At 40.0% G+C, this 25,833-nt stretch overlaps 4 protein-coding genes across 10 annotated transcripts in view; 2 read left to right on the top strand and 2 right to left on the bottom strand.

Moving 5' to 3' along the window:
- rapgef1b (Rap guanine nucleotide exchange factor (GEF) 1b) overlaps positions 1-5,920 on the top strand; it is a 36,734-nt gene extending 30,814 nt beyond the window's left edge. For 2 of the 7 annotated variants that reach the window (XM_057360207.1, XM_057360206.1), the window contains exons 16-27: positions 13-109; positions 1,249-1,324; positions 1,440-1,527; positions 1,614-1,703; positions 1,778-1,963; positions 2,045-2,129; positions 2,212-2,306; positions 2,381-2,459; positions 2,535-2,636; positions 2,731-2,828; positions 3,105-3,233; positions 3,985-5,920. In XM_057360207.1, the coding sequence (XP_057216190.1) occupies positions 13-109; positions 1,249-1,324; positions 1,440-1,527; positions 1,614-1,703; positions 1,778-1,963; positions 2,045-2,129; positions 2,212-2,306; positions 2,381-2,459; positions 2,535-2,636; positions 2,731-2,828; positions 3,105-3,233; positions 3,985-4,135 (1,276 nt within the window). In that variant the 3' untranslated portion in view covers positions 4,136-5,920. The remainder of the gene's footprint in view (positions 1-12; positions 110-1,248; positions 1,325-1,439; positions 1,528-1,613; positions 1,704-1,777; positions 1,964-2,044; positions 2,130-2,211; positions 2,307-2,380; positions 2,460-2,534; positions 2,637-2,730; positions 2,829-3,104; positions 3,234-3,984) is intronic. The other 5 variants (XM_057360208.1, XM_057360210.1, XM_057360209.1 and 2 more) reach the window with 3 other exon arrangements.
- A 250-nt stretch (positions 5,921-6,170) lies between these two features.
- Positions 6,171-9,795, bottom strand: uck1 (uridine-cytidine kinase 1). Its single transcript, XM_057360284.1, has 7 exons — positions 9,193-9,795; positions 8,546-8,705; positions 8,354-8,450; positions 8,057-8,199; positions 7,260-7,354; positions 7,114-7,162; positions 6,171-7,034 (listed from the first exon to the last, which is right to left on the bottom strand). Exons 1-7 carry the CDS (start codon positions 9,280-9,282, stop codon positions 6,838-6,840), a joined length of 831 nt encoding a protein of 276 aa, XP_057216267.1. The 5' UTR covers positions 9,283-9,795; the 3' UTR covers positions 6,171-6,837.
- A 639-nt stretch (positions 9,796-10,434) lies between these two features.
- Positions 10,435-12,219, bottom strand: dnlz (DNL-type zinc finger). The gene is made up of 3 exons (XM_057360285.1): positions 11,199-12,219; positions 10,960-11,099; positions 10,435-10,712 (listed from the first exon to the last, which is right to left on the bottom strand). The coding sequence occupies exons 1-3, from the start codon at positions 11,478-11,480 to the stop codon at positions 10,553-10,555; spliced, it is 582 nt and encodes a 193-aa protein (XP_057216268.1). The 5' UTR covers positions 11,481-12,219; the 3' UTR covers positions 10,435-10,552.
- Positions 12,220-12,497: 278 nt separating this feature from the next.
- On the top strand, positions 12,498-25,464 carry lrrc8aa (leucine rich repeat containing 8 VRAC subunit Aa). Its single transcript, XM_057360283.1, has 7 exons — positions 12,498-12,631; positions 18,976-19,675; positions 19,757-20,365; positions 21,720-22,052; positions 22,141-22,311; positions 22,421-22,726; positions 23,452-25,464. The coding sequence occupies exons 2-7, from the start codon at positions 18,986-18,988 to the stop codon at positions 23,725-23,727; spliced, it is 2,385 nt and encodes a 794-aa protein (XP_057216266.1). The 5' UTR covers positions 12,498-12,631; positions 18,976-18,985; the 3' UTR covers positions 23,728-25,464.
- The last annotated feature ends 369 nt before the right edge of the window (positions 25,465-25,833 follow it).

Raw genomic sequence — 25,833 nt, 5'->3', positions numbered from 1 at the left:
TTTCTCATGCAGACAGAAGGAATCCAGTCATGAAGAGATAGATGATATCGATGAACTGTCTCTTATTGATCACAGTGAGGTTATGAGCCGCGTAACACTTAAAGCAGAGGTATTCATGGATTAATAATTATTACAAAAATATATTTTACACCTGACAAAGAAGCTCTCCAGACAGCTGCGTAAAATATTTACAGTTGGGGCCAAAAGTGATGTCCGAAGGGGATTATTTGTACAATATTTGTATATATAAGCAGCTTCTTGAGGTCTCACCCTGAGATGCTTTTTAAATGATATTAAAGGAGTTCACATCTTCACATCTTTCTTCGTTAGTGAGTCAAAGTCATCCATTTCAAAAACACTTTTATTAAATAAAATGTTAGTCTTGTCAAGAAAAAGCATGTTTGTTTGTAAAAGTATATTTTTGTCTGCTAAACTAATTTCGGACATTTAAACATACACTTTCAGATTAAAGGATTTTTTTAAATAACGGGAAACATTTCACTCAAGCGTCCCAAAACTTTTCTAGGCTAAACTTAATTTTTTAGCAAATAATAAAATGAAAGAACTTTTATAAATGTTATTAATCTATGTTACTTTACTTAATTTTAACTTTTTATTTTTTACATTGTTGTAAGCATGGTTAACTTATTTCATACAATATTGTTCATTCATAGGGATTTTATTGGTATTATGTTTGTCATGAAAATATTGTTTGTTGCTAATATTGCATGAAAGAATAAATATTTGGCAAAAATGCAAACAACAGTGTGTCAGGGAATATATATTTTTACTATACAAATAAATACATAGGAATAAAGCAACTTTTGAAAAGAGCTTCATCAGTTTTTAATGTTTTGTTGATCATCACTTGTTTTTGAGGCTTGACTCAATAAGCGTTGTTCATGTGTTGTGTATTTGTATTATTTTTTGCCAAAGCCTCTTTAAATTATTTTTTAAAGGCAAAATCTCCACTACATCTTGAAAAATATATTGGAATAAAAAGCAAAGACATGATTTTTTTTAAGTTGGACATCACATTTGGCCACTACTGAACATGATTGTGTATGTGTTTGTGTGTGTTATGTGACAAAATCACTCTTGGAGAGTGTAGTCACCTGTGTTAGCTCTGTGTGTGTGTTGTAGTTGGCGGCAGTCACACACACACACACACACTGGTGCAGTGCTGTTGATGGGCAGCAGGACTTCAGTCGGTTGGGCTGCAGTAATAATTCTGCGTCTCTCTGATAGAATGATGACGGCCCGGATGTGCGAGCCGGATCCGGTGACATACTGTTAGTTCACGCTACAGAAACGGACCGCAAAGGTAATCTGCCTCATTTCTTCATCTGAAAGCTGTTTTTGTTTCATGTATTCCTTCAGTTGTGTTTGTGTGTTACTCCATCTGCTGTGTATTTCAATCATATTTCTTTGCGTTGTAGATTTAGTTTTGTACTGCGAGGCTTTTCTCACAACATACAGAACCTTCATAACGCCCGAGGACCTCATCAAAAAATTACGCTACAGATATCCTTTAAATGAGACCGGGTGTGTGTGCACACGTGTGTGTGTGTGTGTGTGTGTGTGTGTGTGTTTCCTTAACTCCTCTGCACATACACTCGATTCTGTCACAGTCCAGACACTTTTAAGAAGCGTGTCAGTAAAAACACATTCTTCGTGTTGGTCAGAGTTGTGGATGAGCTCTGGTGAGTAAACACGTGTTTTTATTTTAAGTGCGTGCGTGCTTTCATGACCGATGAAATAATTGTGTTTGTGTCAGTCTGGTGGAGTTGACGGAGGACATTCTCCGGCAGTTGATGGATCTGGTGTTCCGTCTGGTGTGTAATGGAGAACTGAGTCTGGCGCGGGTTCTGCGGAAGAACATTTTAGATAAAGTGGAACAGAAGAGAGTCCTGCGACACACGCAAACGCTTAAACCTCTCGCCGCGCTGGGCGTCTCTGCCAGGTAAAGGTCAAAGGGGGTTTCAGGGTCTGTGTGAGAGCTCTCGTGTGTTTTTCTGTGTTCTGATTGGCTGTCTCTCTGAAGGCCGGGCACGCTGCATGATTTCCGTAGTCATGAGGTCGCCGATCAGCTGACCCTGCTAGACGCAGAACTCTTCTATAAGATCGAGGTAAGACGCGATGTTTGCCCTCAACAACACTCTTTGTTTGTCGTTCTCTGTTTGTCTGACGGTGTGTGTTTGCTGGTTCTAGATTCCTGAGGTTCTGCTTTGGGCAAAGGAACAGAATGAAGAAAAGAGTCCGAACCTCACCCAGTTCACGGAGCACTTTAACAACATGAGCTACTGGTACACGTTTACCCATACACGCTGCATGCATTCACTGTATACGTTTAATGTAAATAATAACACCTGTCCATTAGGGTGCGCTCTATAATAATGCAGCAGGAGAAAGCTCAAGACCGGGAGAAGCTGCTTCTCAAATTTATAAAGATCATGAAGGTAAATCGCACACAAACACATGCTGAACATCACCAAACCGTGAGGTATCATTTGTTTTGTTCTTCTCTTCCGTAGCACCTGCGAAAACTGAACAACTTCAACTCATATTTGGCGATTCTCTCTGCGCTGGACTCTGCACCAATCAGACGGCTGGAATGGCAGAAACAGACGTCTGAGGTCAGTCGCGTCAGCCAATCGGAGTCTGCGTTGAGATCTGTACGAACATATCAAATCAGAAAATCTGTGCAATGTTTCTTTCTCCATCTAACAGGGCTTGGAAGAGTACTGCACTTTGATTGACAGCTCGTCGTCTTTCCGGGCGTACAGAGCAGCGCTGGCCGAAGTCGAACCTCCATGTATTCCCTACCTGTAAGTGTAATATATACATAGTCAGACAATATACTGTCCATCTAAAACAACAAACTTTCAAAGATTTAATCTCGGAGAGACTTCAATGAAAGAACGTAAATGTTGACGTGTTTGTAGTTGTTAAAAAGTGATTTTATTTTTGTACCTTTTTAATTTGATATTCTCATGCCGATGAGGTTCAGACTCGGTTTATTCGAACATTATTTGCATTAAAGATGATATAATTTTCATGCCGCGGTCCAAGTCTTATTTCAGCTAATCGTGTTTCTATTGCAGAGGTTTGATTTTACAAGACCTGACGTTCGTCCACCTTGGAAACCCGGATTTTATTGACGGTAAAGTGAATTTCTCCAAGCGCTGGCAGCAGTTCAACATTCTGGACAGCATGAGATGCTTCCAGCAAGTGTGAGTAATCCACTGGCACAAACCAAGTATGAGTTTGGATTACACACGACCTGCACAGCAACACTCTGATTTAGACTGCGCTGTGATAGTTTAGACATCATCTGATCTGGAATAAAGCTAAGTATCTGAGCTGGAATAAAAGGATTTTATTTATTAATATTTTTTAAATAAAAATATGAAGTCTGAGCTGCAGACACGTGACCTGCATAATTGTTTATTTATATATATATATATATATTTTTTTTGTGTGTGTGTGTTTACTGCTTTTAGAAGTTCTCCTATCTTTCTCAATTCCTTTCTTAATCCATTTTAATATTACATTAGAATATATTTGATATAATGTAGTTATAGACCAATTCAGTTTTTATTAATATTCATGCAAAAGGTTCAATTAAACCTTGAATGTTGTCAGTTTTATCACGAGTTGTATATATGACAAAAAAACCTTTATATTTTGGAAATAAATATTTTATTTTATATATATATATATATATATATATATATACAGTATATATTTTATTATTATTATTATTGTGATACTTTTGTATTGTGAAACCAGTATTGTGAGTTGTATTATATCGAATCGTAAGTAAAGTAAGTAAAACATGGCTCGTCCATTTTGATTTTAGAGTGGCAACTATTAGTTTTATAGTGCAGCAATATTTTATAAATCGATTTCATGTTATGTATGCATTATGCATTTTATATGTGATTTTGTAGGTCATTGTTTCATTTGTTTTTCCTTGTATAGACACTATGAACTGAAGCGGAATGAAGACATCGTCTCGTTCTTCAACGACTTCAGTGATCACCTCGCAGAGGAGGCGTTATGGGAACTTTCGCTCAAGATCAAACCACGAAACATCTCCCGGCGCAAAACCGATCGAGAGGAGAAGACCTAGAACCTCAAATGACGAACGTCAGAGACTGTTTACGGTGAGACCTGAACCACCTGCAGAACCCTGGGAACCCACGCTAGGTTGTTTCAGATCTCAGAAATAAACTCAAGCAGTAAATGGCTCCAATTTGCACCAATAAACTGCAACGCCCGGCAGTATTTTCCCTGATTGTATCAAGAGGGGATTTTTGACTCTGTATGAATAAACGTATGCTTACATATACACACACACACGCACGTACACACTGGCACACACACACACACACAAATAAAGCGGACTCGAGCGCTGTGATTTAAAGCTGCGCGTGTGTGTATGTACACGCTTAAGAGGGCTCGGTTCATTTGATATTAATACACTGTGCCTGTTGGAGTGAGTTAATTTTTGCTTGTCCTGTTTGGACGTTTCCATTTGGCCTTCCAAAGGTCAGTTGCTCATTCTGACTGAACTGTTGAGTTTAACGTCACCGATTTCAACCTGGAACGGGATCGACCTGCGGTTGACGTTCACACCAGATGATTTGGGACATGGGAGGATGACTGTGCAATCTGACAGATTAAAATATTCACTGATCTGTTGAAATACGATTTAGACCGTGAAAGATGGACTATATGAAATATATTAAATAGAAAATGAAAGATGAACTTGACCTTTGGACTCGACCTACTACCGTGTTGTGTGTGTAATTGTTTACTGTCATTGTGTTTAAAGCCGTGTGTGCGTGCGTGTGTGTGTGTGTGTGTGCGTGCGTGCGTGCGTGAATCTCAAGAACTAGTCTGTGTCACATTTCAACATAAAAAATCTATTAAAAAAAGCCTATTTTTGGACTCCTATCAAAGACACTAGAAAACAAAAATCTCATTCCTGTTACTGTGACGCATGAATATTTATATTCAAATTGTAAAGTGCATTTGGCAGGTTGCAAGAATTTGTGTGTACAGAATTGAATTCATGATGTTTTTAATAAGAGAATATAATTGGGTCTCATTCATGAACCATGAGCTGACGTGAAGTGGCACATTTTTTTGTAAATCATTCATTGCGCCTATATTACATGAATGAGACCCATTGTTTTTTTTTCTAGATTATGGTAATGAGTTTTTTGTTGTTGTTGCTAATTCACACTTGAAAATCTTAATGGTCCTCAAAACAGTATTGGCACGTAAGAGAAAATGAGAGAAAAAGAGTTTGGATATTTCTTGTGAAATGTGACCCGGTCTTGACGTCTTTTTGAGATTCAGCGTGTGTCTGTTTCAAGTGAATTTGGGATGCGTATGATATATTCTGTATAAATGTGCGTGTACAGTTGCTATGTATAATCTCTGATCATGTAGAGGGCAGTTGTGCGGAAATATATTTTCAAACCAAATGAATCATGCACTAAAATAACTAACATTATTAAGGCAAAAGAACACGAGGACTGAATATGCTGTGATCTCTGGGCACCAGAGAGAGAGAGAAATTGTGTGTGTGTGTTTTCTACAGAATGTTCTTCACATATGGGAGTAGGAAAGCAAAGACGGCTTTCTTCAGCGTGTGTGATGTTGATGTTTACTCCTGGGATTTTTTTTCCTGTTACACCTATAACATCCTGTATATTCAGCCACCAATAAAACTGCTCTCTTTGTAACCTTTCTGTTTGTGTTGATCCAACACTTTAAAAACTATTTACACTCACAGAGACTGCCGTGGTATTGGCATGTTTTTGGACATACCACCATTTTCGGTAATGCATCATGGTAATACTTTGGTATTTGTACCTACCCCCCCAAAAATACTGGTACCCAATAATATAGTATGTAAATCTAAAAAAGAGGACTGTAAAATAAAGTGCAATCATTAACTATGATGTAAATACCATAATAAAAAAAAAGAATACAGTAACAAAATTCAAAACCAGTGTGAATATATAGAAAGTATAGTATTACCTGTCATACCATTATTGTGTTATTGTTCATAGTGAACTCTTTAGAAATTCAGTGCATGCTTGAGGCGATTAGATTTAGATTAGATCGAACACAAAATCGACTGGTGCAAATAATCAAGAAACACAGCATCACGTTTCCTTTAATATTTAAAAAAGCGTGTACATGGACAAAGTGCAAACATTGATTAAAATGAAAAATATTTTTAAATATTCACATCTGAAAGCGAACATTAATTTCAGATGAGACGTTTCATGTTAGCACAAGCTATATTAAAAATACACTTCGTGGTTAAATACTAAATCAATTTGTAAATAATCACTACGATATTATTCTATGGACATGACTCACTGTTTGTCTTTTCCTGATCAAACAGAATTTATAATCTAGACAGGCAAAACGCACCCTTAGTACGTATTTAAAAGGATTTCACGAATGTATCTATATACAGACAAACTTATTTGACTTTTATTCTGTAATTAAGATCATTTGGAATTAAAGAGATCGAATGAACATTTGTTTTAGTTCTACCATTACACGTCATTTCAGGTTAACGTGTGATTATCATGTACATTGAATCAGAGCGACAACAGGTAACATTAAATAATTTACGTTTTAAGAACAGCTGTCCGTCTCTTTGAAAGAGATGGTTACAGGTCAAAGGTCATGCTGAAAGTTAGGTGACACAAATAAGCAGCAGAACAGTCCGTGAGAACAGATGAAGTGTGGCATGGAAGCATGCAGAAAAGCTTTCAAGTTTTAATCACGCGTGTGTGTTTTGTGTTAATGCGGTCGCGTGCTGGGCTCCAGCAGGGGTCGTTTTGGCAGGAGATTAACTGCGGCGGATATCTCGTCGTGTTCAGCCACACCCCTCTTTTGACTCCGCCCATGGGCGTGTCCATTCACAGCGCCCCTCTGCCATTTACAGATGTCCCCATTTAGAATGTCCTGAATATGCTGAACAATCAGGTTTATCGCCACTGGAAATAAATAAAAAAGTAGCTTTATTAAGCAAGAATTTATTTCTTGATTAAATTTTATCATTTGTTTCAAATTTACCCATGTTATCAACTCCTCGAGGTATTATAACATCTGCATATTTCTTGGTCTGAGAAGGAAAGATTTCGGATGTCAAGTATCCATCACAGTTACAGTTCAAAGTTTTGTTTTTGTGTGTGTATGTGTGTATTCAAGTGTTTTCTCACCGGAAGGCAGAATTCTTCAAAGGCAGGTTTTACAAAGGTTGTGTATTGTGAAAGAATCTGTTCGAGATCTCGGCCTCTTTTCATGTCCCGCAGAACTAAAGACAAAACATACACACAAGCTAACACATGTACACTAACCTCTTATTTCAGATGTAAACAAATCTGGAAATGTTTTATTCCTTAAAGTCCCAGTGAACTGGAAGTTGCGGTCGTTTTTACTTCCGTATTTTGACGCATTTCCGAGTGAAATGGAATGTAGAAGGAGAAAAACAGTGGGCGTGGCTTTCGTCTTTCTATGCTATTTGATTGTATATGAAACATTGTTGATGTATACAAACAGCCGTTGAAATTTAACTGGCAGCAGACTGACAGTTGAAGGGGAGGAGTTAACGGATGCTCCGCCCAAGCCGTCTTACATGCGTCATTTTAAATGGATTGTCATTACAGGACGGAAGTGCATTTTCAGATTTTAACTAAAGATTACGAGGGCACACGATTTTTAAAAAGAGAATGAGCCACATTGATAAACTATTTACCATAAACGCTGCGATATTTCATGAAAAATGGGAATTGCCATTTTTAATTTCACTGGGACTTTAAAACTGCTAAAAGTAAAACCACAACTAAAACACATGATAAAATAGAAAACGTGTCCATGTGATAACGATGCCTAACTAACTTAACGGCAACTAACAATTCAAAGTTATATGAAAATAAATGCATTTTCATATGACAGAAATATTTATAAAGGAACGAGTACATTTAATGTGTATATTGATATTAAAATAAAGGATCACCTCTGCGAGACAGACGCACATCTGAATCAGTGTCAACGAACAGCTTCATGTGAAACATATCTCTGACCTCCTGCGTGTAAAACACCAGAATACCCTCAAACAGCACCACATCAGCGGGGTACACGCGAATCTTCTCCTGCAGCCTACACACATTATTGACAGTCATCAATTCTGCAATCACACAAACATACATACAAAACCACACCTCTATCAAAGATCAGCCACACGTGACCGAGAGAATGTCAACATGTGTATCACATGTTTACGTGACATTATGAGAGGAAACTTTGTCATTGCCTGGAATGCGTGACAAAGTCATATGTAGGAACCTCCACCACTTTCCCTTCAACGATGTCCTTCAGAGTCTGACACATGAACTCTGTATCAAACGCATCTGAGAGAGAGAATATGAGAAATTATTGTATGGACCACGGAGACGTTTTGTTTTTTATTTTTAGGTGAACTGTCCTTTTAATATTCTGCTTTTACCTGGATGGTCAAAGTTGTACTGGCCCTTTAAAGCTTTGGCCTTTTGTTCTGGAGTAAGGACCCGGTAGAAACTGTCCTGACTGACGATGGTGACCTTACGCTGACGGTGGTCCACCTTGTTCTGACCCAGCAGCTCCATGATTTTGGCGCACACTGTGGACTGGAGAAGAAAACAGCATTTATTGTCACATGACCGACTTGGACTGGTTGTGTAATGTCCATTTGTAATTGCATCACTGTGAATACCATCACTGATAACATTACAAGTGGCCACCAGCTTTTTTGATAAGGCCCTGCTGAAGAAAAACAATACAAACCTTTTTGGGGGTTTCTGTTTTTTTTTTCTTCATTTGACCAAAATCTGGATTTGGTTTGCATCTAATAAATGCTGACTAATACCTACTAACTCAACATTTCCCTTATTTTTAGATGTTAACGTCGAATTCATGAGGCGCTGCGCCGACCGATCAGCGTATGACACAAAATATCGCGAGGGTGATTCAAGTCCTAAACTGTGTTCTCGCGATACGCGGATCGGTCTGCGCAGTTCAGCAAAAGTCGAACACGCCTACTGCGACCCAGCTAGAGGACAACATGTTTATGAATGCATATACTTGCTCTTCTTTAGTAGAAATAATGTAACGCACCTTTCCACTCGCGGTTCCTCCGCTCACCCCGATCAAAAACGGACGGTGTCGCGGCCGCTCGGTGTCGCACAACAGGCCAGCTGAATTCATGCTCGCGCTATAACAAAAACAATGTGTTTTTTTTCAAGTATTCAATCCGTCCGCGTGCATGAAGTCGTTTCGAATGAGATCTGTCATCGGTTGTAGGATGTCCGGGCGGTGTTTGCTCATTTACCGCCTGGTTTACGTTACCCATCAGCCATGACAGTTTGCATCCTTGACACTGGAAATGCAATAATACTCTTTGATGGGACGTGTGGTTGTTTTCCTCCAGGGGCGTTCAGTGACCCAGAATGCGGAAGCCCCGTTGAGCCACATTCAAATGTCAGGACGTGTAATGGGTTATTTGACATATTTGTAAGCTAAAAAGTATAATCGTTTAAATGTATGTTAAAATGGTTTTAGAATTATACAAATCCGCCACATAAATCATGATCAAGTTATTTTAAAAGCGCGTATATCGTAATTACAAACGGCCATGATTGGTCTGCCCTCAACAGCGCTTAGAAAAGTATGACATACCACGTGATAGCGCCGCCTGCGTAGCGCTGTTAAAGCTTTCTAAAAATAATGTACACCTGCCTTATGACACGGATGAAACTTCAATATCTTTGGAATTTAAAGCACAGCTCTCTGAAATGAAATAAAAGGTTTTTTTTAGACTAACCGCAATGCACCTCCCATCTTTAGGAAGGTTTATTGCTCATTGCCATTCTACCCGCTTTTTCTATGGTTTCGTTTCTGGATGTGACTGCGTCACACGTGTCAGATGACTCCGCAAAAACTGTCAAAAGTGATAAATAATTGTTGCGAAATCGTATTTATGTAGTATTAGTGTTGATATTTAGTGGGCGAAGGGCGCTGGCATTTTAACTAAACAAGAACATAATGTTGAATGTTGCTTGTAATGACCACAAGGTGGAGCCAAACACTCAAACCTGTGACTTCTTCAACGTAACCATTCTGTCGTCGCCATCGTGTCGTTCAAAACCTGTATATTGTGGAATACAATTTAAGATTTTTTGAGAAATATCTCAGTGGTTTTCTGTCCATACAATGGAAGTCAATGGGGTTCAGTGTTGTTTGGTTACCAGCGTTCTTCAAAATATCTTCTTTTGTGTTCTGCTGAAGAAAGAACACCATACAAGTTTGGAATAGCTGGAGGGTCAGTAAAGTTTGAAAAATAATTCTGGGTAAACTATACCTTAAGCTTTTTGTTTATTTGGGTTCTTTAAAAAACAATAAGCAAATGATACACGTAATAACTCTTAACAAATAGTAGTTTTAAAAAGTCTATAAATATTCAGTGATTTCAGACTGCTCATGTTTTGTCTGAGCCGTCACTCAGATGTTTTGGCTTTTGTTCATCTGGACTGTTCGCGGCTTCTTTTGTTGATTCCTCAGTGACAATCTCTAGAGCTTCATTCCCCTGAACCCTTTTCACGGTTTCCCCTTTAGCTGCCAGGATTTCTTCTATGTTTCTATAGAAACACAGAATACACAATAGACTCAATTTTTGTCATAATTGTTTATAGAAACAGACAAATACTGATATGCTGTAACACGAAATAGTATTTTACTTTCCTAAGAATCGTGTAAGAAATGAGGAGTTTGAGGTAAACGAGCGTTTAAAACAATCTAGGTAACCCTAAGCCTGAATTGAAAGGTTTTTTTTGACAGCTCTGGAGTTGCTTTTATATACTGATATGTAAAAGAGTACATACACACCTCTTTCCCTCCAAGTCAGAAAACCACTTCAGATTATCAGCAATGACATGATGGTTGTTACATCCTGGACACGTTACTATGACAACACCCTTGTGATAGGCCAACTTCGATATTTTCTTCATTGAGCGAGTGGAGCACACCTGTTACAAGTATGTTGTTATGCAAGAGAAGGTTAACGATGATTAAACATTGTTTTTAAAAGAGTCGCCCGTTTAAGAAGCATGCAGTCATTATCTTACTTTGCATGTGTACACCAGGTGATAGTGTGTGGACTGCACGTGTCCAATGGCTTCAGTCCTACAAACAGAAGTTGTGATGCTCCTGTGGAAACCGAGCCTGCCTCCATTCCTTAATACATCAGACTCCAGCAATGAATGAGCAGGGAAAGGTAATGTCGTTCTCTTAACCTGCATGTGTTTACCTCCGGCAGTACATGATGTTTTGGGTAAAGACAGACTTCGCCCTACGCAAGATCGGTGTATTCTAGGTCTTAATAAAAATAAACACAATCGAAAGCTCATTGTCAACACGTTACTTATATACCTATTCTTTTGAATACAAGTATTACATTTGTAAACGATAAACGGACATATCTTGTCCACTGCATTCGAGCGCACGCACGTTGAGTCAGTGTTTGTCGATTGTTGATGACGTAACGATTAGCGGAGCCCCGCCCAACATGTTTATCTACCCTTTTCAAGTGATTACATCATTTTGAGATGAAATATTATCGAAAGTTTTTTTACCCTTATTATCCGGTGATAATTTGAGGCTAGGTGAGCTGTTTTACTTATAGATGGATTGTTTAAAAAGTAATTACATCACTATGATAAGTTAGACAGGGGTGTAATTCTAGTCAGTCAGAGTCGAGTATTACATTCAAGATCAGTTAATTACGTACATTTAAAACGTTGCTCATAGTGGTATGATAATTGGATGAGTCACCAGCTCGAATGTTATTTGTAAAGCATCTTGAAACACGTGACTCGAATAAGTGTCTCTAGAAGGTTCACGATCACGAATGGCTATGATGGCGAAGTTGTCAAATTAAAAATGCGCAGATGAAAGTATCAGTATCATTTACTTTTAACGTTGTAATTCATATTATCGTCGTTTTATCAAGTGCGGAAATAAGGCGTTCAGCATTTAGTTGTTTATCCCCTCGTTTGTTTAGCGCGTATAAACGACCTTCATGTCACAAGGATAGTCTGCAACCGCCCGCTCCACCCTGCGTCAAAGTCAAGCACGCTCGTGCTGTATCAGCGCAGTGCTCGTCACCGCGCCTCATTACGAGTCCTACTACGGCAAAGATCTACCTCAGGAATATTAGTTAGACGGTTTTATCTTAATATTCGATCAACTGGGAGGATTCAGATCCCAATATCAATGTATTACTAGTAGTAAGGAATATTAATTAAAATTGCCAGGGTCGAGCGTCTAGCTGCGTCATTAATATTTATTAACAGCGGCCTTCGCGATAGTATGATTCGTTGCTTGGGCGGTTCTGTCCGTTTTGCTGACGCGTGTTCCTAGGCGTGTCTTATGCGCGTTCCTCAACTCCTTCTCTTATCGCAGGAGAGTGAGGCACTGCCGCTGTGGATCGTGGACCGGAGGGGAGAAATGTGTCAGTTATGCGCCACACAAGCCAGAGATCGATACAGTAACAGAGCCGGTGAGTTGCGCCTGGTGTGTTTGTGTCGGCCGTGGGTTTATCAAGAGTTTCACGTGTCGTGCGTTCATCATGCTCTTGCCAACAGAATAGTTTTGTTTAGAGGAAAACAAGACAAGGCTTAATTTTCCACCCACGGAAAACCATTAGACTGCGGGCCTGTAGTGTGTGTGGGAATGTGAGTTGATCACATTAACCTTCTGTGTTTTTAAGAATGCCCTTCAGTTTAGTGAAACACGAGAAGCGACACATGAGGACATTTAAAGTCGTCTTGACTCGTTCAAAAAGACGAGAGGGGTCATTTATAAGCCAAATTATGGGGGGTTTGGTTGGGTTTAGAAAATGTTTGTCATGTATGAAAACTGTATATGAGATTACTAGTGCTGTGTGTGTGTGTGTGTGTGTGTGCGTGCGTGTGCGCGCGTGTGTGTGTGTGTGTGTGTGTGTGTGTGCGTGCGTGCGTGCGTGCGTGCGTGTGTGTGTGTGTGTTAGGTCTGTTCCCTGATCTGTAATACAGTAATAGCTGTTTCTGTACATTTGTGTGCATAGGGTGTAGCCTCCATTGTGGATATCGGATCGCCCCACGTGAATAGTAAACCCTGAGATCCACCTGCATTGTGAAGGACATTGATTATTAGGCTACTAAAGGATGCCAGGTAGAAAATGTAAATATGCAAAAAAGGTTTCTGCGAGGGTTTGGTTTAGAGGTGTGTAGTTAGGGGTATGGGATAGAAAATATAGAAACAATAGAAGTCACTGTCCAGTCCCCAACAATATCTCAAGCATGACACTAACCTTGTAGGCGAATCTAGTCTAAGAGTAATCTAGAAGTATACAGAAACTGGAGATGGGTTGCTTAAAGTGGAGAAAGGGGTTGTTGTTAAATAAGTGCTGGCTTTTTATTGGTGCATTAGTATGGGATCTGTGGAAAGTGGTTTAGGCTTGCGAAAAGACTGCGAAATGTACACCAAGATCATTTTGTTCATTGTCAGAATCAGTTAGCATGTAACAGACAGTCATGCACAGACGTGTCTGCCTCCTGCGGGTGTGGAGTGGGGAATGTGGGAGTCCTGTCTGGGTCTGGGGTGACATGATCTGATTATTTGTGTACTAATTGTTAAGTTAGTTGAAGCTCGAAACGGGCGTTTACTTCGGCGACCCCGAGGCGAGAGATGTGTGTTTTAAACAAGCGCAGGCCTGATTTTTTGCTCCACGTGTGTGTGTGTAGATGCCTTTGTTAGCTGAAGCATGCAGATCATGTTTGATTTAAGCACACCTACCCATAATTCCCAGTGCTGTGTGGTACGCACTTCCCAAGGCCTACGAGGCACCTGCGACCTCATAAACTGACCAGCTGCAGAATGGATCATGTTGGTTTTGGCTGGTTCGTGTGTGAGCGGCTGTCTGATGCTACCATACTGTAGCGTTGAGATCTGTTCTATTCTATTATAAAACGATTACTTTCTCAGTAAGACATGTTTATTTGCTGTCCAAGCATATAAATGCAATGCATGCATATTATGTGGTATAAAAGAGCACATTGCACAGAATACTGAATTCCTGTAAACTCGATGTTTAAAAAAGATTTGAAGTATACCTTTTTGAATAGTAGGTATTGTCTAATGTGTACTGTGTAGTACAGTAGTATTGCATTCTGAACATCATGTGCTTCTATACAGTATAATGTGTATGTCATCAATTAAGAAAGTTTTCTAACCGCTGAGATGACGCATTTTCTCTCATGATCTGACACTATAATTTTATACGGCACACTCACGTTAATTTGCCTTGAGTGCTTTGACTCAAACTTTATAGCACTTAACATTTGACTAGGCAAACACGTGAAGTTGTTTGAGTTTTGATATCACAAACTCCGTCCTGTTTTGACAGACAGTGTAAATGTGTGTGTGTGTGTGTGTGTGTGTGTGTGTGTGTGTGTGTGTGTGTGTGTGTGTGTGTGTGTTTATTTGGGCATGTGCATGGTTATAATTTGTCCTTGGGGGATATGAAACAAAGCGTGAGTTAACAGACCCTTTCTGTGTGTGTTAGCGAGACACAGCTTACTCGGAAAGGATTAAAAACGCAGAGTTGTCCTTCTTTAAAAATTGTACATGAGCTTTATAAGATCAGACACAGGAATTGTTATTATAGTATAAATCGAGTGTTCTCTGCTGTAGTTGTCATGACAGCTTACATGACTGTCTGTTATTAAGACGTAATGTTCGTCTCAGAGGAATACAATATATCTCTTTGTTGTTACATGTTCCAGCTTTCCTGCGAATTGTTTTTTTCTATCTTTCTTTTTTGCGGAGTCAAAGGAGCCTCCTGTACGAGAGCGTAGGCAATGTCCAAATGTAAATGAACTTCTATTATGAGGAAAATAATTGAGATGTGTAATCTACTTTGACATTATTATGTATTAACCTTGCCTTGTGAGAGTTTGGAGTTTTAATAAAGACGTCTGAGGAAAATGTCAAATGTAATTACGGTCGAAGAAAGAGGCGCGCTGTTAACTGGAAAGCCGTGTGTGTATCGTGGGTTGCGTTGCCAAAGGTTACTGTGATGGAAAAGGTGTTTCATTGATGGCTGGATGAGAAGAAGACACTATCAGACAAACAATCTCAACCGGCTCTGTGTGAAAACAAACCGGAGCCGTTCGTCCGCCCATCCAATCCACACACACTTACTGCATCTCCTGTTTACTTTCTAAAGGAAATGCAGTAATGGATTGTTTAGAAGGTTGCTTTTAAAACGCTTGAGGTTTACAAGTGTTTCCAGATCTGAGAAAGGAAAATGTGAATGTGTGTGTTTGATGCGTACAAAGGTTTATGTTTGTTAATTGTTAATAGACTCTTAACTGAAACCAGAGAGCTTCAGACATTCAGACTCAACTTTGTCTTTTTTTTCAAGTTCACTCAGTATGATATTCTGCCATTCATTCATCCTCTTAATTTAATGGTACGAATGTTTTTTACTGTTGACTGTGAGATTGTCTAGATCGTAAAGGGACAAACATCAAAGTCATCCGTACCACTCGAGATCATCACACCCAAGTGACCTGTTTGCAATATTGTGGGATTTTAGAGCTTCACAAATCCGCTATCAATTTACTTGAAAAACATCACAGAAAGAATCATACTGTTTTGAACCATGTGAGTGAATATGTTTATGTGCTTTAGATGTAGAGACCGTTTAGCAAGCCGTGAATAACACTCGTCCAGAAGCACTGTTTCAGTTTTTAACACAACACAAATATTAGAACAAAATACACCCAACAAAACAATGTCAAACGAACATCTTTAAGGCCTAATTCTATATGTAAAATAAAACACAAAAAAATTGAAACAGGAAGTAGGGCGGCACGGTTATGGGTAAAATGATCATCACGATTATTTCGCTCAGATTTTTAATCACGTGATTATTTTGTCAGTTCAAAACTTTGGCTTTTAATTTCACTTCAGCATGTTTATTGGGCCTTATTATAATCTGTATAATCCATATTTCAAACCACGCAATCAATCATCTAAACACTCCACCACAAAAAATTCAACATTTTGTGACCTTCGGAATAAAACCTTGCTACTCCACTTTTTATTTCTTGTTTTTTTTTATAAATCATTACTATTGGTCACCCTTAATGTTTGTCTGTGGGTTTTGCAAAAAAAGTATTAAAATAGTACAAATGAAGTGAAAATGTTGTGCTTTTATATTTCCTGTGAAGTGGCAGTTTAACAGATACAAGCTTTGCGATGATTTTCTGACCTTATCGGGAGTTTTGTGTTTGCTTTAAAACATTATTATCGCAACGATGATGCTCAGTTACTTGTGTGACGCATAAATCGTTTTCACGATGATTAATCGTGCAGCCCTAACAGGAAGCATGTTCCAAAATACTCTTGTAAATCACTGTATTTACATATGTACACGTCATGTATTGTCATGCATCTGTATTTTCTATGGCCCATCTGAATAATGTGTGAACGGCAGAAGATTGTGTGTCGTTGTGAATGATGTGTGAACAGCCAGCTATTAAGTGTGTGTCTGTGTGTTTATTTTCAGCTGCTTGTATGTGTTTGATAAGGAGAGATGCGTGTGTATGTTAAAGCGCTCGGCACTGATTTTTATCTGCGTATATAAGAGCCACAAGTGTGTTTTTTGGCAAAGGTAATCACTTTTTCAGTTGTTTTCTTGTTTTGTGCTGTGCTCGATTTATTTGAGAAGTTTAATGTTTGTTGTTCTCAGTCAGTGAGCCTCTTGTTTTGTGCACCTGTATTATTTTCTTCCATTGTGGTTCCAGTTTCATACGTTTATGCTGTATTCTAAATTGTAGGTTTTTCCGGCATCAGAAGGTCTTGTACATCAGCGAGAGTGTTTCAGTAAACCCAGCCAGATGGCTCCTAAACACTTCATCTAAATGAACCACGCATCATAATGTTTGTATATTGATTTTTTTAGATCTGCAGTCAATAAATCAATAACGAATCTCTAATGCAGCGTATTGGAGTTTGCAGTGCAGTGTATTGGACTCCTGTAACTCTGGGAATTGTTTCGGTCCTGCGTGGAATTTTTACAAGGTCTCGGTCGAAATACAATTGCCGTGCTCTTTTCTGCATTTTCACTCTGGCCCCCGAATCCTAAACGGAAGATTCCCAGCCTTTCCCAGTCTAAGTATAGATGTTAGCCGGAGCGACTCTAAATCTGACTCACTGATTCCAGAGTTCTCACATATACAAAGACGGAGCGTGCGATTGAATGAATGAATGATGGAAATGACACGCCTGGGCGCCACCAAACGTCATTATATTTCTCGTTTCTTGAGTTTATTTCTTCTCGTCTGTACTCTTTCCTGTCTCGGCCCCCATTAGCCCTTTTCTCCAGCTAATGAACTCACCAGCTTTTTCTTTATCTCTTTGTCTTTCTGTATCTCCACCCATTTTTATTGGTCTGCTGGTGCTCATCTCCTCTAATGATGGCAGTTATATAATGGAGGTCTGAGAAAGAGTTGGGTTAACCTTCTTTCACCCTAATGTTGATCCAAACACTATAGTCTTCTGTGGAACACGGTTTTTGACAAATATCCCATGACATGAGGGTGTGGAGATGAGCACTTGTTCGGTTTGGGATAAACTGTTGAATTATTGATGAACATTTTGTTTGGTACATTTTGGCTGTATTACTCTTGTTTTGTTCCTTCCTTCGTAAAGAGCTCATAAATCTCTTTTAGCTCTTATCAGTTTTTTTCAATGTCTGGCCTTATTCTGTCTTGGCATGTTATAGCTGAATTAGAGTAGAACTGAATTGTGGGTAAAGTGTGTGTGGCAGGCAGGTTTTCTCTCTCATGCAGTCTGGGGTGAGGCAGACGCAGGGCAGATGGGATTCATTCTAAACTCCAACCTGGCAACCCTAAATATCTCGGTATGCCAGCGTGCCGACCGCAGCCTTCGCGCAAAAGAGGGCCGAGTTTGTAAACCGCTTTTATAAAGTCAAGAGCTCGGTTTGCTTTCACTACCTAACTGTGTGTGTGTGTGTGAGTACATGAATCTGTACTTTCCGCTACACAAAGTGGAGCTTTAAGTCACTTTGGGATGTAGAATACTGGAGATGTTCTGCTGACTCATTTATAACTACTTCCTGTATTCATGATGTGTATACAACTTTTTCTGTAAGAGAAAACAGTAGATGACAGAAGACAAGGGTGTAAAATATGCTGACAGTAAATCTTCATGTTCTTATTCTCCTTCCTCTTATTACATTATTTATGGTCACTTTCTGGCCTCATTCCACTTTGAGATGTCCTAACGTGTTTGACAAACGCAGAAGCATTAAAGCAACGATCCGTCAGAAAAATCTCCCTTTAATACCTCGCTTTAAAGAATACACAATACATGGTATCAATGCAAGTCTTTTAAAAGATGCACCTTAGCATTCTGTATGAATGATTGTAGATTTTTTATAAAAATAGAGCACATTTTCAAAAGTTTGTTATGCTTAACATTATACCAGCGCTACCATTCCCAAAATAAGAAAAAAAATTGTATAGTAAATTAAACCTAGTGTATAATGTACTGTACGTTTCATGTTCCTGGCCCGAAGTTAACTTCCAGTCTTTGTTTGGTTATTATATAACAATTTATTTGATATTTGATTTATATTAATATTTTATTGGATATCTATAGCATTGAATGGAATTAAAACTACTTCACTACTACTAGATTTTTTGGAAGTTAAGTTTGGGCCACATAAAGTTTGTTTATGTTGTCGAGACCGTTTAATGACAATATTGCAATAAAGCAAATTCTACCCTCATTTCTGTAACTGGAAAAAAATTCTCTCTTATTGTTTTTCAGGTGAGCTGTCATGATTCCCATCACTGAGCTGCGGTACTTTGCTGACACGCAACCTGCGTACCGCATTCTGAAGCCATGGTGGGACGTGTTCACAGACTACATCTCCATCGTCATGCTGATGATCGCCGTGTTCGGAGGCACGCTGCAGGTCACGCAGGACAAGATGATTTGCCTCCCGTGCAAATGGGTGGTAAACGACACCTGCGACCAGAACAACGTCAGCGTGTCTCTCAACTCTGAACCCAAAGGCATCAAGTATGACCTCGACCGGCACCAGTACAACTACGTGGACGCCGTGTGTTACGAGAACGTGCTCCACTGGTTCGCGAAGTACTTCCCGTATTTGGTGTTGCTGCACACGCTGATTTTTCTGGCGTGCAGTAACTTCTGGTTCAAGTTTCCGCGGACCAGCTCGAAGCTGGAGCACTTCGTGTCCATTCTGCTGAAGTGCTTCGACTCCCCGTGGACGACGCGGGCGCTGTCCGAAACCGTGGCGGAGGAGAGCGACTCGAAGCCGGCCGGAAAGGTGAACGGGTCCATGGATAAAAAGGCCTCCAGCGTGAGCGACCAGGATGTGGAAGCGAGCGTTCCCATGCTGCAGAGGACCAAGTCTCGGATCGAGCAGGGGATCGTGGACCGATCGGAAACGGGCGTCCTGGACAAGAAGGAGGGCGAGCAGGCCAAGGCTTTGTTTGAAAAGGTCTGTGCACACATAGAGAATAGCTTGCAAGGATGCTCGGAACGTTCCAAATGTAAAAACTCCTATTTCTCCCTTTTGCAGGTGAAAAAGTTTCGTGTCCATGTAGAAGAGGGCGACATCGTCCACCGCCTTTACATTCGTCAGGTGATCATCAAAGTCTTCCAGTTCATCATCATCATCTGCTACACCATCTATTACGTTCACAAGATTCAGTTCAAAGTCGAGTGTAAGGTCAACATCCAGAAGCTGACGGGTTACAGAATGTACCGCTGCGCCCATCCGCTGGCCACGCTCTTCAAGATCCTGGCCTCTTTCTACATCAGTCTGGTGGTGGTGTACGGCCTCATATGCATGTACACGCTCTACTGGATCGTCAGCCGCTCGCTGAAACGCTACTCCTTCGAGTCCATCCGCGAGGAGAGCAGCTACAGCGACATTCCGGACGTGAAGAACGACTTCGCCTTCATGCTGCACATGATCGACCAGTACGACCCGCTGTACTCCAAGAGGTTCGCCGTGTTCCTGTCGGAGGTCAGCGAGAACAAACTGAGACAGCTGAACCTGAACAACGAGTGGACGCTGGAGAAACTCCGACAGAGGATCACCAAGAACTCGCAGGAGAAGCTGGAGCTTCATCTCTTCATGCTGAGCGGGATTCCAGACACCGTGTTCGACCTGGTGGAGCTCGAGGTTTGTGTCTCTTTCTGTGGGATGGATTGTGTCTGTTAGTGTGTGTGTGTTTGGGAGTAATTTGGAGGATCTTAAGATTACATTTCCTGCATTTCATTCTTGAGTTAAGCATCTGTTGCTTTGTTGTTAAGTTGCGTTTTCTGGTAGTTCACTTTTATTTTGATATTTTAATGTTCATTTTAGTTATTAGCAATTTTGGTATTGCTCTTGTCATCGGTTTTATATGTTGCTATACAAGTTTATTTTTTAATTTATCGTAGTTCAAGTGTAATTTTTAGTTTTTGTTGAATTTTTATATATTTGTAAATATTCAGGCCAGTATTTATTTTTTATTTCAATAAACAGAAAAAAATTATAGTTGTAGTTTTGGTAAACTGTCATGACCTTTTTGTTTAGGGAGAGTTCCAGGGTTATTTTAGTTTACTGAAATTAAAACTTTGAAAACATCTCTGTTCATTGAAATCGAATAAAATATTGACCTAACAATTATGGGAAAACTTGAAAAGTTGCCTCAAAAATAAGTTTAAAGCACAAAAATTCTAATAATAAATAAAAACTCAAATTAATTAATATTATATAGCAACTAAAATAAATAAACAAATAAATGATAAAATGACAAAAGCATATACCAAAATTACTAAAACTTTAACTAAAGATCTAAAACTAAAAGCTAATTCAAAATATGAATAAAACTAAAATCAAAACTATGTTAACTCTGGAGAGTTCCACACGATCGGTGTTATTTTTATATTTTTATGTTAATTTTAATTATTAGCAATTTTGGTATTGCTTTGTCATCTTACTATTAGTTTATTACTTATGTAGCTATACAAGTTTATTTTTTATTTACTTTTATTTTAGGTAAGTATTTAGGCCAGTGTTTTATTTTAATTTTAACAAACAGAAAGACTTTAATAGTTGTAGTTTTCGCTATAATAACCTTGTTGTTTAGTGAGAGTTCCACACGATCGGCGTTTGATTTTCAGGAATCTGTTTCTTTGCGACGTCTGTTTAAGTCACTGTTTGCATATGTTGTGCTGACATCACAAGATGATGATGTTTGGTCACAGCTGGAGGAAGTTACAAGCATTTCCTCCCACTTGTTTCGCTCCTTTAGCGGCTCACACCCCATCCCTCTGTTTACTGCTGCAGAAACACTTGATCTGCTTTAGCTTTGTGACCCTGATCATGTGACCCCCTGACTCGCCATCAAGTAAAAAAATGCTTTTAATTAAACAATGAAATACATGAATTGTACCAACAATAGGAAGGAAGAGAATATCTCAATAAAGCTGGCTCAGAAGAAATTTGACATCCCCTTTAATCCTCCTAAATGAGTTTGTGTCATCCTCAGGTGCTGAAATTGGAGCTCATCCCTGACGTGACAATCCCACCCATCATCGCTCAACTGTCTAACATGAGTGAGCTGTGGCTTTATCACACACCGGCCAGAATCGAAGCTCCTGCGCTGGCCTTCCTCCGAGAGCACCTCAAATCCCTCCACATCAAGTTCACAGACATTAAAGAGATTCCTCTGTGGATCTACAGCCTGAAGAACCTCGGCGAGCTTCATCTCACCGGAAACCTCAGCGCGGAGAACAACCGCTTCATCATCATCGACGGCCTGCGGGAGCTCAAGAGACTCAAAGTTCTGCGGCTGAAGAGCAACCTGACCAAACTGCCTCAGGTGAGACGATGTGAACCAGTCCTGATTTAACCCGTGCTGAAAAGATTCGACGTTCTGATTTGCCATTCGCTCTTGTCTTCTCATGCAGGTGGTGACGGATGTCGGGGTGCATTTGCAGAAGCTGTCCATCAACAACGAAGGGACCAAACTGATGGTTCTGAACAGTCTGAAGAAGATGGTGAACCTGACGGAGCTGGAGCTGGTGCGCTGTGATCTGGAGAGGATTCCTCACTCTATATTCAGTCTGCACAATCTACAGGTACATCTGAGACGGAAGCAAAAGCTTGACCATCCTCCATACCTTTTTTTTGTCAAACGAATTACAACGTGCACAGAAGTTCAGAGCTGTTTTTCTCTTCCGTCTGCAGGAGATTGACCTGAAGGACAACAACTTAAAGACCATCGAGGAGATCATCAGCTTCCAGCATCTTCACAGACTGGTGTGCCTCAAACTCTGGTACAACCAAATCGCCTACATCCCCATCCAGATCGGCACGCTCACCAACCTGGAGCGACTCTACCTGAACAGAAACAAGATCGAGAAGATTCCCGCGCAGCTCTTCTTCTGCAGGAAACTTCGCTACCTGGACCTAAGCCATAATAACCTGACCAGCATCCCTCCAGACATCGGCTTCCTGCAGAACCTGCAGTCCTTCGCTGTTACCGCTAACAGAGTGAGTCGATCGCAGACGTGCGAGATTTCATCGTATAACCTGCGCAGGGAGACCAGATTTGTCAAATATTTTGTCAGATGTGTTTCTTGAAGTCTTTTGCAAGGACCAACCGTAATAACAACCCAGGCTTTTTTTACTTAAAGAAACTGTTCCTCCAAATATGAAAATACAGTTTCCTGTAAGTAGGGGTGTGTATAATTGCAGCATGGCGATTATGCGCCATTATGAACATTTTGAACACATGAAGAAGCATTCTCCAATATGTGCACTTTAGAAAGCGCAGAGTGAATTCTTTTGGATACGAGTCAGAATTCCAAGGAGGTAAACAAGGAATATACAGAGAGCACCTCACACATGTGTCTCCAGTTTAACATGCCGTTGTGGATGGTTTTAGTCATGGGTTGGGTGTGTTGGAGAGCGTGTGTGGCATGTTTCTGAAAATAGAGTTTATGGGACCACCTGACGAGAAGTGTGTGTGATACGCACTCGTTCTGGCTGCTTCATTAGCTTGTTATCTAACGGAGTTGTGTAATTTGGGTCATTTGTTTAAAATCAAGGTGGACTTTTTTTGGAATGTGTGTGGGCTGAAATGAAGATATTTAGCATATAATATCTTTAAATGCGACCATCGTTATATATAAATATCTCTCTTTTATTTGGCAATTGTGATGTCTCGGCTTCAGCTGACGAGTATGTTTGAGTAAATGTCTTTCTCTCGGTTTCAGATTGAGATGTTGCCACCTGAACTCTTTCAGTGTAAGAAGCTGCGGACGCTCAATCTTGGGAATAACTGCCTTACGACGCTGCCGTCTCGATTCGGAGAGCTGACGGGCCTGACGCAGCTGGAGCTCCGTGGGAACCGTCTGGAGGGTCTGCCGGTGGAGCTGTCCGAATGTCGCCTTCTGAAACGCTCGGGGCTCATCGTGGAGGAAGATCTCTTCAACACGTTACCGCCCGAGGTCAAGGAGCAGCTGTGGAGAAGCGATAAAGAACAAGCCTGAGAGAGACGGACGGAGGATAAGCTCTTTACAAAATATCTTTTGCTGAGAGAGAAAACATCAGATTCTCATCCGACATGAAAAGAGGGCGTATGAAGGGATGCTGTGGACCTGTACTGCCCTCTACAGGCCCGGAGGCGCATGCGAATAGACAACACCGATGCCAACATGATGAACACGTGTTTGGAAGTGCCTGGGTTTCAGCAGTGGCATTATGGGACGTGTGGATATAAGCAATATGTTGTTTGTGTATTATGAGTGCTTGTGTCCAGTCGTGAAAGAGACCAATTCAGAGGACGAATGTGCCAGTTAGTGACGTAAAACAAGATCTTTACCAACTTGGGTTGTTTCGCAAGCCCATATCAACTTCAGAAATAAATGCCATGTACACAATCTATCAGATATATATGTACTTTACGAAGAGACAAAACTGAGAACTCTTAAAAATGATATACTCCTTAAACTCTTAAAAATGGCAAAAACAAAAACGCCTTGTTTCGTCCTCTCGCCATCTTTCGAAGATGTTGCGTGTGTTTGGATATGAAGACCCGGATGTTGCACCCTGTTGGTCGACTTCTGAAAGGAAAAGATGAATCCGTGTTCTGATGATGACTGTTGTAGTTGTGTTCCCGCACTAAGATGGCCTTACTCTCCTGAGCGTAACGCTGGAGTTCATTTCAAATTTTACGTTTTATCTTTATAAGTTTTATAATTTTACAAAAAAACAAAAAACAAAAAGAGAGCACGGACGAACTGTTTCGGTGTTTGCAGGTAAAGCAATCACGTGTTAGCGTTTCTGTTTTTACGTGTTCGTATGGTTTATTTTATGATTTTATTTGAATTTTTATGTGCTGAATATGAATGTACACGATACGGCTTTAAATATAAACCAAGTAAGGATTTCTGAGAAACACTAAAAAATGTTCTTTCATGAATTTCTTGGTTGATACACAGTTCAGAGGAAACTGTTTCTTAAGATTTTTCAATTGAAAAGGATGGCTAAACGCAAGGATTGAAGCGCATGTATGGAAAATGTAGGAATTTACCGCAGCGTATGATCGGCCAAGTGTGAGATGTTCTTGGATCAAGAACGTTGCTGAATTCAACCAATCAGATTTGAGAAGTAGTTGATGTGACGTTTAGGGTCAGGTGCTTCTACATTACTGTTATTCGTGTTTGCTTTCTAAATGAGATCATTTATGGTTGGGTTTAGGTTTTTTCTAAAAAAATGTTCCTTGGTCAAGAAACTGTTGAAACAAGAACATCTCAGCTGGAAAATTGCATTAGACGCAGAGTATTAAACCATTATTTTTAATCAGGGAAATATCACATCATAACGGTACAGGAACAAACAATGTTTAGTACATGGGAAAACAATAAGCTACATACATTTTCCTCAACATAGGCTACACTCCCAAGACAAACACTCCCTGCTGCAGCCGGTCTTCGAGTTAATGTGCTGAACACAGGAGCTCTTCTGTTACCATGAGGAAAGGTGCCACGCCACATAAAAGCCCCATTCATTCTCTCTCTCTCCATTAAAAAGTCAGCTCGTGGTCAATTCAACCAGGTTGTAATTACACTAAAACACTCTTCTAACTTTGTAAATGCTTTAAGCTGCCTCACATACTGTATACATAAAGATAAAACTGCATCTCTTCTGCACAGCCATCATAAAGTAAAAATGACAGGCAGGTGTGAATAGAGATGCACCGTTCTGTGACGTCAGAACAAATAAAGTTCTGTGAACTTTTGTGTGTCTCAAATTACTGCGTCAGCATCCTACCCATCTCCTCACTCTCAGCTGGTACCTATCCCAGTCAAGTGCTCTGGGTTCGGTCAAATTCCAAACTCGAAGCCCTCACCTCAAATATATACACATTCGTTATCATATATGATTTCATGTTTGTGCGTGAAATTCAAAAGCGAAGGAGCAAAACCCGTTCATGTTCATAGATTAACGATTGACGGTGTAAAACTGAACTTGATGTTTTAAGTGATGGCGCCCCCAGCAGGTGAACCGGGGTGTCATGGCGCCTCATTGGCCGTTGAATCGTATGTCAGCGCCGCCGCCATATTGGGAAGGTCAATTATTTTTGTTCTCAGTGT

The sequence above is a fragment of the Triplophysa rosa genome, linkage group LG19, assembly GCF_024868665.1.
Source record: "Triplophysa rosa linkage group LG19, Trosa_1v2, whole genome shotgun sequence".
NCBI lineage: Eukaryota > Metazoa > Chordata > Actinopteri > Cypriniformes > Nemacheilidae > Triplophysa > Triplophysa rosa.
This window is presented reverse-complemented; position numbering and strand designations above follow the sequence as displayed.

Bases quoted from the DNA above. Each gene is read 5' to 3' on its own strand.
- uck1 (XM_057360284.1), bottom strand. From the start codon at position 9,282: ATGAATTCAGCTGGCCTGTTGTGCGACACCGAGCGGCCGCGACACCGT. The intron at 8,706-9,192 runs GTGCGTTACATT...TTTCTTCTCCAG, and splicing joins GAGGAACCGCGAGTGGAAAG to TCCACAGTGTGCGCCAAAAT. The intron at 7,163-7,259 runs GTGAGAAAACAC...TTTCCTTCTCAG, and splicing joins TTGAAGAATTCTGCCTTCCG to ACCAAGAAATATGCAGATGT.
- dnlz (XM_057360285.1), bottom strand. From the start codon at position 11,480: ATGAGCTTTCGATTGTGTTTATTTTTATTAAGACCTAGAATACACCGA. The intron at 11,100-11,198 runs GTAAGATAATGA...TACTTGTAACAG, and splicing joins ACCTGGTGTACACATGCAAA to GTGTGCTCCACTCGCTCAAT. The intron at 10,713-10,959 runs GTGTGTATGTAC...GTGTTTCTATAG, and splicing joins TCTGACTTGGAGGGAAAGAG to AAACATAGAAGAAATCCTGG.
- lrrc8aa (XM_057360283.1), top strand. From the start codon at position 18,986: ATGATTCCCATCACTGAGCTGCGGTACTTTGCTGACACGCAACCTGCG. The intron at 22,053-22,140 runs GTGAGACGATGT...CTTCTCATGCAG, and splicing joins ACCTGACCAAACTGCCTCAG to GTGGTGACGGATGTCGGGGT. The intron at 22,727-23,451 runs GTGAGTCGATCG...TCTCGGTTTCAG, and splicing joins TCGCTGTTACCGCTAACAGA to ATTGAGATGTTGCCACCTGA.